The sequence below is a fragment of the Rutidosis leptorrhynchoides genome, chromosome 1 (genome assembly GCF_046630445.1).
Source record: "Rutidosis leptorrhynchoides isolate AG116_Rl617_1_P2 chromosome 1, CSIRO_AGI_Rlap_v1, whole genome shotgun sequence".
Lineage (NCBI taxonomy): Eukaryota > Viridiplantae > Streptophyta > Magnoliopsida > Asterales > Asteraceae > Rutidosis > Rutidosis leptorrhynchoides.
Genome location: NC_092333.1, coordinates 512,664,985 through 512,681,400, shown reverse-complemented (window position 1 = coordinate 512,681,400; position 16,416 = coordinate 512,664,985). Strand labels below are relative to the sequence as shown.

The window sequence follows — 16,416 nt, the reverse complement described above, 5'->3', positions numbered from 1 at the left end:
ATTCTAAAGAAAAATCAACGGCGACAATATTTGCTAGATGTCTTGATCGAGTTACAGGTGGTGAACGTACAAAAGGTGGTGAACGTTTTGCTCGGTGCATTCACTGAATATCCTATTAGTTATAAAAATAAAAATTATATAAGTTATCAAATTAATAGACTTTTCTGATTTTGCCCACGTTTCGAATAGCCAATAGATGCAGCAGGTAGTCAGGACTCTTTAAATCGGAAGCCCACAACTTGCCACTAACAAATCCAACTATTATTACGAACCAGAAAATTTAGGATGTCTATTAATTTAACCGCTTAAAATAATTTTTCGTTGAAATTTAAGGAAATTTTAGAGAAGAAATAGAAAATTCTATGTCCTAAAACTAGAATGTCGAGAAATAAGAAAGAAAAAGAGCGCGTCGAAAAACGTCGAAAAATAAAAGGCGAAAAATAATAATAAGAACGTAGCGCGTCGAAACTTAAAAAGGAACTAAAATTTATAAACAGCGTCGCAAAATTCTAGAGCACCTAAATCTTAGTCTAAAGAAAAAGCACTTAAGGGATTTTACGGCAAAATCTAAAAATCTAGAAATAAAAATAACTATGGCAAAAACGTTATTAAAACTAAATACGAGCGAAAAATACAAATATTACGCTAAAACAAATAAAAAGATACAAAATATAAAAATAAACTTAAGGTTGTAAAAAGTACAATTTTATAAAAATATTATTTTTATATTATTTATTTTATAAAACTATTAATTTTAAAACTAATAAATCTAATTAAAACTTAAATATACAAAATAAACTAAAACTAAACTAAATATTAAAATATACTAACCCTAATTAACTAATTAATTAATAATAATAATTATTTAAAACCTAACCCTAATCTGGTCGTCTGAGGTTTCAGACATGTCCAGTCAACTCATGCGATCGCATGAGTTTTCTGTTATGGAGCCATGCGATCGCATGGGCCTTGGATCTGGTTCAGTGTTGGGCTGCTACAGTACCAGGCCGAATAATTTTATTATTATTTTTTTATTTTCTGTTTTACAATATATATAAAATATAAATATAACTTAAATAAAAATTTAATTTTAAAACTAAAATAAAAACACTTATTCACTTTATAAACTCTTAAAAATATAAATGTATTTTTCTTTCTTTTTGTATTTTTGAATATATTGTATATTTTTTTATTATTTAAAAAAAACGTATATTTTTATAAGAAAAATAATAATCTTTTTTTATAGCGTTGCGCTTCTGGCGTTTAAGCAAGATTTCCCCGGCAGCGGCGCCAAAAATACTTGATGTTATGCTAGGGGTATATGAAATAGTTATATTTTTACAAGGAAATACTATTAAATACGATACAATTTTACACAAGTTAATTTTTTATTTATAGAGTGGATATACCTAAACCTTGCTATAACACTTATAGGCAGTGTACCTAATCGTACAGTAGTGTAGTTTTTAGTAAGTCCGGTTCGTTCCACAGGGATCTTTTAAACAAGCTTAACGCTATATTTTTAAAAACTATATTTGTAAAAATACAAAAATATATATAAGTAGTATTATTATTATAAAAGGGGGTTTTTACCGTTTAATGACCGGTTTGTCGATTTTTAAAACTTTAGTTGCAGCTAAAACCTAATGTAAAATATTAAAAATAAATACAACTTAATTTAAAGCGTAAAGTAAATAACGATAATGAAATTGCGATAAATAAAAGTGCGATAAAATAAAATTACGATAATTAAAGAGTATGATAATTAAAAGTGCAATTAAATACAATGACAATAAATAAAAGTGCGATAATTAAAAGTGCAATTAAGTATGAAATAAAAGAAATTAAATATGAAATAAAGGAATTATGCTTATTTAAACTTCCATAATCATGATGTTTGGCGTGTTGATTTTTAGTTTATTCCCATGAGTTAATTGTTCTTTGTCCTGGATTATTCAATATGTCCATACGGATTTGTCCATAATAGTCCATCAGTCATAATCATAAAATACGGAAGTCTTCGTCAAATTATTCTTATTCCCGAAGTCAAATATTCCAACTAATTGGGGATTCGAATTGTAACAAGGTCTTAATACTTTGTTTAATGAATACACCATGTTATCGACTGCGTGTAAACCAAGGTTTTACTACTTTGTTAACAATTACACCAATTACCCTTGAATGTAATCCACCCATGTTTCAACAAGTCTATTAACTATTAATCCAGTTCCGTGTTCGGTAAAATGAACAATTATTGGTATTTATAGATATCCCGCCCACCGTACTCAGTCAAGCGTATGTGGTTATATATAAATAAGTCAAATTATAAGTCTATATATTAAATTAACGAGGTATCATTTAGTTAATATAAAGCCCATTAATAGCCCATAGTCTAATTTCCACAAGTGTCGTTCTTTTATCCAAACCCCAATTATGGTCCAAAGCCCAATTACGCAATTTTAGTATTTAGCCCAACATCATGATTACTTTGGCATTAAATAAGCATAATAATAACTTAGCTACGAGACATTAATTTAAAAATAACATTAACCATAACTTACAGTGATTAAAAATAGCGTAGCGTTACACGGACAGAATTTCGACTTACACTCTTACAACATTCGCTAACATACCCTTATTATTAGAATTTAAAAATTAAAATTATAATTATATATATATATATATATATATATATATATATATATATATATATATATATATATATATATATATATATATATATATATACACGTGAGTGAGATAGAGAGATGACAGATATTATGATAAAATTCGTCCAAAACTCGCGAACTTTATAGGACCTGACCTGATACTTTTAGCCAAGCGATCGCATGGAAAATGGTCATGCTGGCCATGCGATCGCATGGCCCTGGAATCCAGCTCACATGTCTTTGTTTGCATTCTGCCGACAGTTTTTATTATAATATATAATATATAAATAATTTATATAATTATTTAAATATTATATTTTATTCTTGTGCATAGTTGACTTGTAATTTTTAGTCCGTTGCATCGCGCATTGAGAGTTGACTTTGGTCCCGGTTCCGGATTTTCGAACGTCCTTGCGTACAATTTAATATCTTGTATTTTGCGTTTCGCGTCGTGTACTCTTGTAATTTTGAGACGTTTCTCACCAATAATTTAAAACCACTTTGATTGTACTTTGTACTTTTGAGCTTTTTGGTTGTTTGCATCTTCAATTCGTCGAATCTATCTTTTGTCTTCACCTTTTATTATTTAAACAAATATCACTTGTAAATAGAACAATTGCAACTAAAAGCTTGTCTTTCTTGAGAGATAATGCTATGAAATATATGTTCGTTTTTAGCATTATCAATAACCCACACATATATAAAGTTTAAGTACTCGTACCTAGTATGTAAAACGTAAAATGCGCATGTATTCTCAGTTCCCAAAAACAAGCTTAAGTAAAAAGGGAATGCTATAACTCACAATGATAAAGTAGCGGTAAAGTATGACTCGGAAAATAAGCAAGTGTGTAGGTCCGGAAAGTCCTCAACCTAAGTCAAATAGTACTAAGTCAGTAAATCGTCCAAATAGGTTTAAATGTATGTAAATTAGATCTTAATGGTCATCATCATTCATCATCAAACAAAAGGTGTAAAGTAGGTTTTGTTCATGAAAGAAGTTTAAAACAAAGTATGACTTCGGCCAGTCACCATGACCTCAATACCTACTGAAATATGGTGAGACCAGTGGCCATGGCTCCGTATATGAGTCCTCTAGTTGTGGTAAAAATTCCAGAAGCAAACTCGTCTTCGTTTGACCGTGGCGACGGTCTAAGTGCGAGTAGGTCAGAATTTTCAGCACAACGTTTAAAGGACATAGTGACGATCGGAGGGCCATAAATCCTAGACCGTAACTCGGATTAAGAGGAGTCCTAAATGAAAAGTTATCTAATCGAACAGAGCTATCTGAAAATCATCTTTACAGTAGCCCAGGTAGTACGGGTCAGACCCAGAAACAGTAAAACAGTAGGTCCGGTGGGTTCTTGGTGTTCGATGCTTATCACGGTTCTCATCCTTAGTTCATATAGCTTCAAGTGTACAACTCGTTGATGTGTTTGCATCATCTTAACCAAGGTTTCACCATCATAACACTTGTGCAAGTCCAAGACATGTAGCACAACTCATTTAAGTGTTGCAAGTGTTGCAAGTGTTTTGATGAACCAAAGTTACATCAAAGTCTTAGATTTAACATATACATGAACTATAAAAGTAATATTAACCAAGTTTTGACTATTATGACACAAGTGTAGGTCTAAGACATGTAGCACAACTCACTTAAGGGTTGTATGAAGTTTGATGAACCAAAGTTACATCAAGGTCTTAGATCTAACACATACATGAACTTTAAAACTAATATTAAGTTACAACTTGAAAATAAACTTATAAAATCAAGATCTTAAGTTGTAGAACATAGTTCTTAGTTAGATCTTGAAGATCCTAGACCTAAAAGTCTAGATCTAACATGAGTGTACCAAGTTATAATTAAAGAAAGCTTACTTACATGTTCTTGAACTTTTAAAGTTAATTTTAGTTCAAGAAAGTATGAGATCAAGACTAACTTGTAATACTTGACCATTTAAACCAACAAACATGAAATTAAAGTACATAATATAAAGAAATAAACTAAGTAAACAAGCAACAAGTCATGGTTGTTCATACTTTAAAGATTCAAGCAAAATTCTTGATCTTTAAGAATGTAAACTTTTAAGTTTACAAACATGAATTACAAGTATGGTTTTTGCAACACATGAACTTTAATCTTTACAACAATAAGTGTAGAACATAAACTAGAAAGTTTATGTTCTTGTATGTCTTGTAAGAACAAGATGATATGAAGAATCAAACTAAAGAGTTTGATTCTTAGTAACTAGTAAGTAACAACTTAACAAAGACAAGTAACAAAGCAACAACAAAGAACAAGTAATCAACAAACAAGAATGATGATGATGAGGGTGTTAGCTTCGGTTTTTCAAAGAAAAGAAGAAGAGAAATTGTTCATTATGCTTACAAGTCTTTGAGAGAAAATGAGAGGAAAAGATGAAAGAAGAAGTGAAGTGTTTTGTGTGTGTGAGATAGTGAGGTAATACTAGTGAGTAAGTAATGTAAAAAAAATTAAACAACCTCCCTTGTATCCTTCCAATGCCGACGGTTTCTCAATGGGGGAGGGAGGAGAAGTTTGTCCATAAGGTTTATGCATGTAAATGTCATAAAAGTTGATTACAAGAGGTGATTTTATGGGAAAGATGTGGTAACTATATTCCAAGCAAAGTTAACTCATCTAGTTTCATCTTAAATGATACTTACATGTGTAATTGGGCTAAAAAGTCCATTTAGTTAAGTTGAGTGGGCTAACAAGTCCACTAATACTAATAAAAGCCCAAGTTCCATTAATTAACAAATTAATCCAATAAAGGCCCAAGTAATTAACTAGTAACCATAGTTAATCAAAAATGATTAATAAAACTTAATCATGAATGTAAATAATATTCTAAAATATTATTCGTGTAAGTTTCGTGTGTCACAAAGACGTTTCGGGCCATTAAAGTCAAGTATGATCAATCAAAGTAACAAGTAAATGTAATAACATACATTCGTTAAATCACAAGTATTAATAATAAATATTAATAATAAACGTTGGAAAATCCAGGGTCGTTACAGTTAGGATCCATTTCTTCTAAACAAAATGGCAAAGTTTTGAAATTCTTCCTTAATACCCTTGCTACTCTACAATTGTAAACCCCGTGCATGTGTTTTTCCAGATCGGAGAATGGATGTGTGAACTCTTGATCCTTGTGAGATCTTGTTTTCATACACCAAAGGTACCTATCACAACACAAACACAAGCGGTTTATCCAAACAAAAATAATATATAAAACGTGAAAAGTAACTTTCGTAAGGGTAAACCCCTACGAAAGGATCGAACAATTAAAAGTTTAAACCAAATATCCAACTAAGCTAACCGCTCCCCTGCAGCGGCGCCAAGAAAGTATGATGGTGTTGTGCAACGATATACATCTTTTACCCACTAAATTTATATTTGATTCAAACACTACAAATAAGCACACACAACTAATGAGCACTTAGAACTCGGTTATTATAGTACTTCAATGTAAGTATTCTTATCAAGTTCGTCCCAAGAGAGTCAGTGTATGTCGAATATTTGAAACTAGCAATTGTCCTAGAGTTTGTTTGATTTGGGGGGGGGGGGGGGTGGGGGTTGATTGATTTTGATTAACAACTAAAACATGCACAATTAAATAAACTTAAACTTAACAAGTAAACTAGTAGCAAGTAATAAGTAATGAAATATTAAGACTTAAATCAAATTAACTAAGTAGTGTTCACTTATCTAATCCTCTCTATTCTTGGCTTGCCCCGTTTTGCCCAAATTGCTATCACACTAGTTGTTGAACTATTAAATGTTTAGCATTACTACTAAACCTTAAATCAAATAACACTCCATGAATTCACATAAGCATTGTATTCTAAGATCAAGTTAAGCATGACTTGGTTATTAAGATTATGCTTGGGTTGAAATCACTTAAAACCCTCAACTATCGAAATCATTTAAGATAATCGGCATTACTATGTTGACTAAAGGGCAATTGAAAACCAACCTAGATCAAGAACACAATCACTTGAAATTCTTAAGCTAGTTGTCTAGATCACTCAAGGTGTTGAAGCACACATTGATTCACTTCTCAAATCACTAAGAGAGCTACTCAATATATGTAATCAAAGTAAAGCCTAAAACAAACTCATAACAATGGATTTCTAGCTAACTCAACAACACATGATCATGTAATTCATTCAAACAACATTATTCAATTGATTTTGGGGCAAACACATGCATTAGAGATTCATAGATAAGCAAACACAAGAGATTTAGCCAATCATGACTAAGATTAAACTAATGATAAACATAGAAACATAAACAGTCATCATCTTAAAGTGATTACAAGTAATTAATGCAAAATATGTAAAGTAAAGTGAAGATTACAACCCAAAATGTAAAAGATGAAGATCTAGAGTAAATCTAAGATGAATCTTGAGCTAGCTTCCTTGAATCCACCCTTAAACACCAATGGATGATGAAATTAGGGTTTTGTAGGTGAAATTCGGAGTTGGAGTAGCTGCTATCTAAAGATACACATGAAAAATGACCTATTCTTGTTCCTTATATAGTGCTGAAAATCTGGGCTGAAACAACGACAGGAGCGCCATTTTTGGCTCAGGAGCGGCGCTTTTGGCTTAAGTGAGGAGCGGCGCTTTTGATCAGGAACGCCGCTTTTGGCTTCATTCAGGGGCGGCGCTTTTAGATGAGGAGCGCCGCTTTTGTCTGGATAGGAGCGGCGCTTTTGACTGCTGGAACGGCGCTTCTGGCCACTGGTGGAAAATGGAGCTGAAATGTGCATAAGAACGTCGCTTTTGATGTTGGTGCGGTGCTTTTGCTCCACAGGAGCGACGCTCTTAGTTGAGGAGCGGCGCTTTTGATGCTGATTCTGCACTTTCCAATTCCTTTGCCACTTTTGATCAAGATTTGGTCAATTTTACACCAAATAAAGTCCTTAGCCCCCAAATTGCCATTTAGCTTAATAGCACACAAAATAGGCTCCAAGATCATCAAAAACCGGACAAAGTGAGTGAGATATCACGAGATAAAACATGTATAAATTGAGCGATATCAGCTGTGTAAATGGGTCGTAATTACCCACTTGTTGTGTAACGGGTCAAAAGACGTCGAATTGTATGTTTTGGATTTAATCAAATGTTAACCATGTATTTTTTTGTATATTGAGCACGTTAAAACTATCGTTAAACGGATCTTGCATTATGATGTATTTAACTTTAATGAGACCTAACTTATAAAAAAAAATGTGCTTCGTGTTTGGTAAACGAATTTGGGTCGTTACAACTACTCTTATCCATGAAACATGTCATACAACCACATTATCCCACATCAACGCCACCTCAGCAATTTCTTCATAACACTAAACTCATCACACTCTACTAGTATCCATGACACTTGTCTCACAATCATTTTGGACTCACCTAAATTAATTAATTGATACAACGTACCTCCTTTAATTGAAAATGTACAACAAAAAGTTTTCAAGTGCTCCGTGATCAAACATGTTCAACAACGGCTTGGTGAAGCATAGCCATTCAATGACGCTACAACCACATTCGCTATCACTGACGTCTTGGCAACGGAGTTACAGGGGAGAAAGATGTGAAAGGGAAGAAGAAAAATAGACAAATATACCCTCACACGTCAGGCACCTGACACTATTTAAGAGACGTCGGTTTTACGGACCATCAACGAAACCGGTGTAAACCACAAAGACCAACCATGTCAAAAAAGTTTCGGGATAATCTTGCAATTTGTTACATACTACAGGGACCAAATACGTAATTATGTCTTCTTTTTTCCTACTCCGTATTTGTTAGCAAAATTCCAATGCCAGTCAGTGAGAGTCAATCCAAAATTCAAATTCAAAACCCTCCAAAGTTACTGCAATATTTCACTTTCTGATCTAAAATCTAAAATTCAAATTAACAGAAATCAATGGAAGGTGATGAGGAATGTAAAGGTGAAAGTGTAGTTTTAAAAGGAGTTCCGGCGTACGGCGGTAAATACATTCATTACAACGTTCTCGGAAACCTATTTGAGGTTTCTTCTAAATACATTCCTCCTATTCAACCTATTGGTCGTGGCGCCTACGGCGTCGTTTGGTAATCAATTCTTATTTTTCAATTTATCTTTATTTAGTTTTCTTTTTTATATACCTTATTTGTAAATGTTTGACCTAGGGCACTTTGAACTGAATGCTAAGTAGATTAATTGAAATTAAATTATAAAGTTGATTAACAAGAGTTTTGTGAGTTTTAAACACTTCTTTTTTGTTAGTTAATGAAGTACTATATTTCATTTCTTTTTATGAAATTGGGATTATTAGGTAAATGGATTTAATTTGTTATACAATTTGTTTGTGTGTTTGTATTTTGCTTCTAATTGCATAATGAAAATGAAATGAAACTAGGTTTTACTATTTACTTATTGCAGTTGTGCTAAAAATTCTGAAACAAAGGAAGATGTTGCGATCAAGAAAATTGGGAATGCATTTGATAACAATATCGACGCCAAGAGGACTTTAAGGGAAATCAAACTTCTCTGCCATATGGATCATGAGAATGTATGTACATTTTCAATTTCTTATATGTCTATGTATGCAATGCCAAGTTTGATAAGTCTGACATGATCAGTACATTGAAGTGATAGTGTGTGAAACAAAATTATTTTGTAGATTCTTACAATTAAGGATATTATTCGGCCACCAGATAAAGAAAAATTCAATGATGTTTACATTGTTTCTGAGTTGATGGATACGGATCTTCATCAGATTATTCGCTCTTCTCAGGCACTAACAGATGATCACTGTCAGGTGAGTTTATGCATTTTTTCCTGTATAGTTTTTAATAATTTGTATATTTACTTTCTTGTCTTTACAGTTTTAAATAGATGTTAATGTGTTCTGATAAATTGCATTGCACTTGGCAGTATTTTCTGTATCAGTTATTACGTGGGCTAAAGTATGTACACTCTGCAAATGTTTTGCACCGTGATCTAAAACCAAGCAACTTGCTTCTTAATGCAAACTGTGATCTAAAGATTTGTGACTTTGGGCTTGCAAGAACAACATCTGAGACAGATTTCATGACCGAATATGTGGTCACCAGGTGGTATAGAGCCCCTGAGTTGTTGCTTAATTGCTCAGAGTATACTACAGCCATTGATATCTGGTCGGTTGGTTGCATTCTAATGGAGATTGCTTTGAGAAAGCCTCTATTTCCTGGAAAAGATTACGTCCAGCAATTGGCTCTCATAACTGAGGTACTGCTTACACCTTCCCATTTTTATTCAGATCAAAAATTGGATTAAACTTAACATGATATCTGTACCCCAAGTATTGCTTTAACGATTTATGTGTTGACAAACTCACAACAAGTAATGAAGCAATTGTAATATTGTAACTTTTAACTTCCCAAAGAAAATAGCTATGTTTATGAACACACCATTCATCTAAAGAAAATTGTTCCAGCATATGTTATGATTCCCAAATTGGAATGAATTACAAATTGAAAATTCAATGCAGCTTTTAGGTTCGCCGAATGACTCGGATCTTGAATTTCTGAGAAGTGATAATGCTCGCAAGTATGTCAAACAGCTTCCTCATGTCCCAACGAAGACGTTCCAGAAGAAGTACCCAAATGTGTCTCCCGTAGTGATTGATCTTGCAGAAAAGATGTTAGTTTTTGATCCATCTAAACGCATAAGCGGTAAGTTTCATTTTCATTGTAAACTGTAAACTGCCATAAAAAGATATTAATGTTATGTTAATGTGTTTTTTTATTTAGTTGAGGAAGCTCTTAATCACCCTTTCTTGCAAAGTCTACATGAGATCAACGAGGAGCCTACTTGTCCATCACCTTTTGTGTTTGATTTTGAGCAAGCATCTTTAAGTGAGGAGGATGTGAAGGAGCTCATTTGGAAAGAAGCTTTGAAGTTCAATCCAGATAGTGTAGTGGCGGAGTAATCTCAACTCTAAATCCTTTGATTGTCTATCGATGACTTACGGGTATGATCTCTGTAGTGTTTGTATGATATGTTTTTAGAAACAAGAGGCAATCTCACCCGTTTACTTACGAGTGGGACATATGGGTTATGTTTCATCTCGAATGGGTGAAATGGGTAGAAGACTAGTAGGGGTTAGCATGTTGCCCCAGCACATTCATGAAGTTTGCAAACGCTTTAATCATTTTATTGAAAAAAAAAAGCCTTGGATATTATTATTAACAATGTGAAGGTGTAATTGTATCTAGCAAAATTATAATTTTGAAATTTTGAAATCTATTATAAAACGGGATAAAACTGCTTGCAGGTCAACTGACACACGTTGATCTGTGCGACTGCTAAAACCTACCTGTTTTCACCCAAAATTGGGGCTAATGTTCCCAGCTCCGTTCATCAAGAAACTGGGATACCATTAAGCAATCAAAATGATTCAAGTTAGTTTCTTGATGTACCAAAGCAGGTTTGCCTTTTCTTTCAGGATCAAGAACACTAGATGGAACCATTTTGATTCAGTTGAAAGAACGCAAAATGTAATCATGGCTGTACCTAAAGGATGTTTTTTTGGTTTCTTTTTTGTCATTTTATGTACTGTCAATTTCAGATTCGAGGCTCGGTTTCTGTTTGTTTCATTGATATTGAAGTTATGCTGTATACTTCTTTTTTTTTTTAGTCAGGGGAAGTAGAATGGTAGATCAATGGTGATAATGTCTTCCCTCATGGCAAATATCTTGAAATTGTTAGTGGATTGTACTTTATGTATTGAATATTAATCAACTGTTCATGTACTTGAACAAGGAGTTCAATTGTTCTTTTTTTTTTCTGGTTAAATGAAGTGTCATGAGATTGGGTTAGTTCAAAAAAATACATTTGAGAGATGTTTTTAACGTCGGTTGTTTGATCTAAATGAGGTGTTAAGGTGTATGTAGCATTTAAATTTTTATGTAATGAGATCATTTGCCACGTTGGAAATTTTGTATTTGTTAGGGCAAACTCTTAGGAGTCCATCTTCTGGATTCATTTACACCTAATGTGATTCATACATATTGAAATTTGAAAGAGGAAAAAATGAGTTGCTGTATTATTGAAAGAAGAGCATATACATCTGATGGTACATATCTGCTTAGAAGCTTATTTAGCTGTATTAGGACCTATCCCAAAAGGTGCCTATATTAACAACTAAATAACTATCAAACCAAACTTCTCATAAAGTTTTATAACAGCTTATGACATACATTGTAGCACATAATCCATGTAGTAGTGGTTATATTGCTAAAACTTTATGACTTGCTTAGGTTGGCTGCCGAGCTTTCCAAGTGATTTGTCTAATGCTGTGTGAAATTCGTTAAAAGGAACAAGCTCCATGCTGCAAAACCCAAATTTATGTGTATTTAGAACTAACCAAAAGACTTGAAAGCCTTTTTTACTACGTGAGTGAAAGATTAGGAGTCCATCAATTCCATTTTTCAAGAAACACAAGTATGCAAAAAAAAAAAAAAAAAAAAAAAAATTGGAACGTTGTAATGGCCAACTAGATTTGTGTGTTTTCGTCTGGTAAAATGTAAAACAGAGAAAAGCCTTGTAAATGTGTTTTTGTGCTGGTAGGATACCAAACAGATACTACTGTACATTTTAGTTACTTACTCATATTTCAATTTTCCTTCACGTATCAAACCCAATAGGTAATCTAACATTTCTCTGCATTCTTCTGTTTTATCTGGATTAATCCATTTTTGCAAGTAGAATCCTGTCAAAGTAAGCTCCTGCAAAAGCAATTATGAAGATAAATATTCACAAGGAACAAGCTGAATATCTTGCTTATTATCAGCATAATCACCAGAATCTCAAAGTGTATAAAACTGGGCACGTACCTTGAATATGAAGGATGAAGTTGATACAGTTACAGGCTTCTTAGCCATACCACCATAGGTCACCATTGTTCCACCATGCCTAAAACCATAATTAGTATTCATGCTTTAAAAAAACCGTTCAGTGTATAACTTTAAGATGAAAAATATATAACCTAACCTAACCTTAAAAACTTGAGAACCAGAGTAGCAGCATCACCCCCAACACAATTAAACCCTAGAGTAGGTTCGGGTACATTACCCTACAACATGAACCAGAACAAGTTTCAAAAAAAAAAAAAAAAAAACAGTAGAATACAACTTTCAATGTTTTTTAAAAGAACATACCAAAAGACTCTTGACATTTTTCACATTGAGTTGGCTTTCAGTATACACTTCATCAGCACCAAGTTTCTTTAATTTCTCTTTCGCTAAATCTGACCCAGCCCTAAAGGTAAACATAATAGTAAGAGAAACCTAAATGCTACTTTTTATTACTAAACGTAGACAATAATTTTTTTATTAACCTGTCTCTTATGATATTAATAGTATGAATACCACGGAGTTTAGCAAGCTGAATGACACATTGCCCAACCATACTGGTTGCTCCATTTTGCACGACTGCGTCCCCTATTCAATTTTTAAACTTAGACTAATTAGTTTGAAATGCACTGGAATATGCACATTTGATATCACCAGACAATGTAGCACCTGATTTGAGATTCACGTAGTCCTCTATCATTCTTAGGGCAGACAATGGATTAATAGTAACTGTGGCTGCATATTCGGCTGGTGTACCTTTATCAACTTTGTGCCAGAAGCTTTTATCTTTGACAACGTGTGTCTGCCACGTACCTAAGGAACGAAATTAGTTCGCTTAATCAGCATGGACTAACTCATATATAATAAAAAAAAAATCTTGTGAAACAGATCTCTGAAACAGTATTTGTGGTGGAAATGGGAATAGTGAATTAGTGGTAGAAAAAGACGGAGACAACCATGTATGAGACGACGATCATCTCCTAAAAAATGTTACTATAATGGTGAACATCAATAGCTGCCTCCAATTTCTCCCGAACCGTTTTACTTTGGCACATGAGGTGGCGGGCAAGATTGGTTGGATTAGCCCCCTTGAACAAAAACGTTGATCTCGAAAAAAAAAGAGAAGTGACCCACGAAAGGAATGAACGGGATTCGGAGCTAGACCTAACTTGCATGAGATTCAACACGAAGTTACGATGCCACAGAGATAGACAATGAGAATATTGAACCACGTCTACAAAGGAGGGATTGATCAACCAACTTGACCATATAATTTTCAATGAGTTTCTTGTTCATTCTGGTTTGGTTATTTTGAAAGAAAGTTGCGAACGGACAAAATGAGGATGACTGACAGTCACGGGATTTTGAAAGCGACGCATCTCGACGTTAGCTCAGCAGGTGACGAATCAAATTATTGTCCACGTTTTATTGGAAATTTTGGGATTCTCTATGGCCTCCCACCGTTCACGACGCAACACTGGTTCTTGACAGTTGATCGGTTGTTAGCAAGGTCGGAGAGCCGTGTCATGGGTGAAGGGAAGTTCCTGGCCGGGAAGGAGCCAAAAAAGGCCGTGGTTCCCCGAGTGCCAGCGGCGGATAGGAATGCCATCGACAATAAGAAAAACTCCACTGGCGAAGGTTTAATTGAAGACCCTTCACCATTATCTTTCTTCTGCAATCGTTCCGATCAGGACAAGTGGGTTGGACCAAGATCCCCTATTAAAAACTTATATGTAGATCATCGTTCGTACCGGGATTGATTTCCTACTTCCAGCGGATTTGTCAACGGTTGTGCTGATGGCAAATCAAAGACATAATAACTTCTAGACAAAGTCAAATAGTGATGAAGGATTCATATAGGTGATCACAATGGGAGATGGTGAAAAAGGTCCTCAACTAGCGTAATAGCTCGTAGGTCCTAGATGCTTGCAGGATTTTCCCTTTTGCTGCTTTCTCTAATTTAATCTTTCACATTTGGTTTCAACCATGGACGAAGTATCATACATTATCAACAAGATAAATTGTTTTGTGAGAAGTTATCGGCATCACAAGATGGCCTAGTGGTTGTAATCCTGATATCCTCACAAGAGATCTAAGGTTCGAATCTCAATGGCAGCACATGGAAAGGAACGGAAACGGTCACATACTCTCCTTCCTCAGTTAAACTCGAAAGGGAAAACCTCCACCGTTTACCCATTTAGTTATCGTCATCAATTGAAAATAAGTATTAATAACTTCACAAAAGTGGAACTAAAGAGTACAAAATTTACCGGTTGATGGTGGAGATACCATAACCAAATCACCAGGAGAAAGTCCTTCGACAGCTGATCCTACAGAGTGTACTTCTCCAGCACCTTCATATCCCCCAACAGCCGGTAGCGGCGGCCTTACAGGGTACACACCTACACAACAAACAAAACTCGTACATCTCAACACTCATAGCGCTATATTATACTTCAAACAACGAAAAATCAATAGGTTTTAACATAATACAATAATAATTATTATTTCTACATTTTTTCTAGTTAAGTTTATACATTAATTAGTACAAAACAAAGGTAGCCCAGTGGTTCGAATCTTGTGGTGATCGTGGAAGGGTTCGAAACGAGTAATCTTGATGCGCGTATAGTGGGAAAAACGTGAATCTTTAGTAGAAAACATTTAATAACGCAATGTGAATATAATGTTTTAGGGCATATATTCCAATGTTAAGTGATTGTCAGCTAATATAACTAAAAGAATAATTATTTAGATATAACAAATTAAAGAATGAGATTAATAAAATAATATCATCAAACAAACCTTGAATTCTGTTATAATCAGATGGATTAATAGGAGCAGCAAGCATTTTAACACAGACATCGTTTGCTTTAATTTCAATTGGTGGAAGCTGGACTACCCTGCATATAAATTAAATCAAGTTAATAACTTTGTTAATAGAAAGATGATTATTGTAAAAATGAAAGAATGAGAGTACAGAAAATGACTTGGTGACAGTATCTGGAGGACCGTGAGTCTCATAGAGGACTGCGGTGGAGGGTGGTGACATGGAAAAGGCCCTAATTTGGCCGGAAGTTGGCCGGAGGAGATGGTGGAAGGGTTTAAAAGTCAAAAACCTAACGCACGCCATTAATGAAACTGAATGGTTTAGTGGTTGGCTACCTGAAAACTGAACTCGGAGTGTTTGTATTATTACAACGCAGCGCAGGTAGATGTAGATGTGGATTTGCTGACATGTACACATTTGTTGACTAAAGTTTTGGAGTTTTTTTAAGTGGAAAATAATAGATGAAAAGGGTAAAGAAAAATGAGGAAGAAAATGTAATACGAGTAATAAACATGTATTTCTCGATAAAAGATGAAATATCCACTTTTATAATTAAATCATTTATGTTGTAAATTTAGTAGTTAAATATGGATGGTAATTAGTCAAATATAGATAGTAAAATTTGTACTATATATATGTGCATAATGTAAGTTACAAAAACACACATATACATTCAATACATCACACCTCTCTTCAACCTCTTTCTCTCCTATATCTTCTACAACACATCTCTGTTTTATTGGTTCTTTCAATTTGAATATATTGAACCAGGCCACTAAAGGTAGTTATAAGCATACTGAAATATAACACGTTATCAGCACGAAGTGCTCCGTATAATCAAGGTTTATTTAAGCAAGCACATGTCACTAATCAAGGTAAGAAATTATCTAACTTTTATTAACTTCACTAACATTTATATTTATGTTATTTAAGTTATATATGGTCGGTTATACCGCCTGAATTATATTTCTGTAATCTAACTTTTATTAACTTCACTAACATTTATATTTATGTTATTTA

General features: G+C 33.8%; 2 protein-coding genes across 5 annotated transcripts; one reads left to right on the top strand and one right to left on the bottom strand.

Annotated features, from left to right (window-relative positions):
* The first annotated feature begins 8,547 nt into the window (after nucleotides 1–8,547).
* Nucleotides 8,548–11,486, top strand: LOC139876422 (mitogen-activated protein kinase homolog NTF6-like). Of its 4 annotated transcripts, none has more exons than XM_071863746.1 (7): nucleotides 8,548–8,783; nucleotides 9,115–9,244; nucleotides 9,356–9,493; nucleotides 9,610–9,942; nucleotides 10,205–10,388; nucleotides 10,467–10,687; nucleotides 11,162–11,486. In XM_071863746.1, exons 1-6 carry the CDS (start codon nucleotides 8,617–8,619, stop codon nucleotides 10,643–10,645), a joined length of 1,131 nt encoding a protein of 376 aa, XP_071719847.1. In that variant the 5' UTR covers nucleotides 8,548–8,616; the 3' UTR covers nucleotides 10,646–10,687; nucleotides 11,162–11,486. The 4 variants fall into 4 exon arrangements, with proteins under 4 accessions (XP_071719847.1, XP_071719842.1, XP_071719836.1 ...); XM_071863741.1 differs by having other exon boundaries at nucleotides 11,144–11,486; XM_071863735.1 differs by having other exon boundaries at nucleotides 11,141–11,486.
* Nucleotides 11,487–11,758: 272 nt separating this feature from the next.
* Nucleotides 11,759–15,751, bottom strand: LOC139876412 (enoyl-[acyl-carrier-protein] reductase, mitochondrial-like). Its single transcript, XM_071863727.1, has 10 exons — nucleotides 15,557–15,751; nucleotides 15,372–15,469; nucleotides 14,840–14,971; nucleotides 13,239–13,382; nucleotides 13,055–13,157; nucleotides 12,876–12,975; nucleotides 12,714–12,790; nucleotides 12,552–12,630; nucleotides 12,325–12,443; nucleotides 11,759–12,046 (listed from the first exon to the last, which is right to left on the bottom strand). The coding sequence occupies exons 1-10, from the start codon at nucleotides 15,697–15,699 to the stop codon at nucleotides 11,953–11,955; spliced, it is 1,089 nt and encodes a 362-aa protein (XP_071719828.1). The 5' UTR covers nucleotides 15,700–15,751; the 3' UTR covers nucleotides 11,759–11,952.
* Between the last annotated feature and the right edge of the window lie 665 nt (nucleotides 15,752–16,416).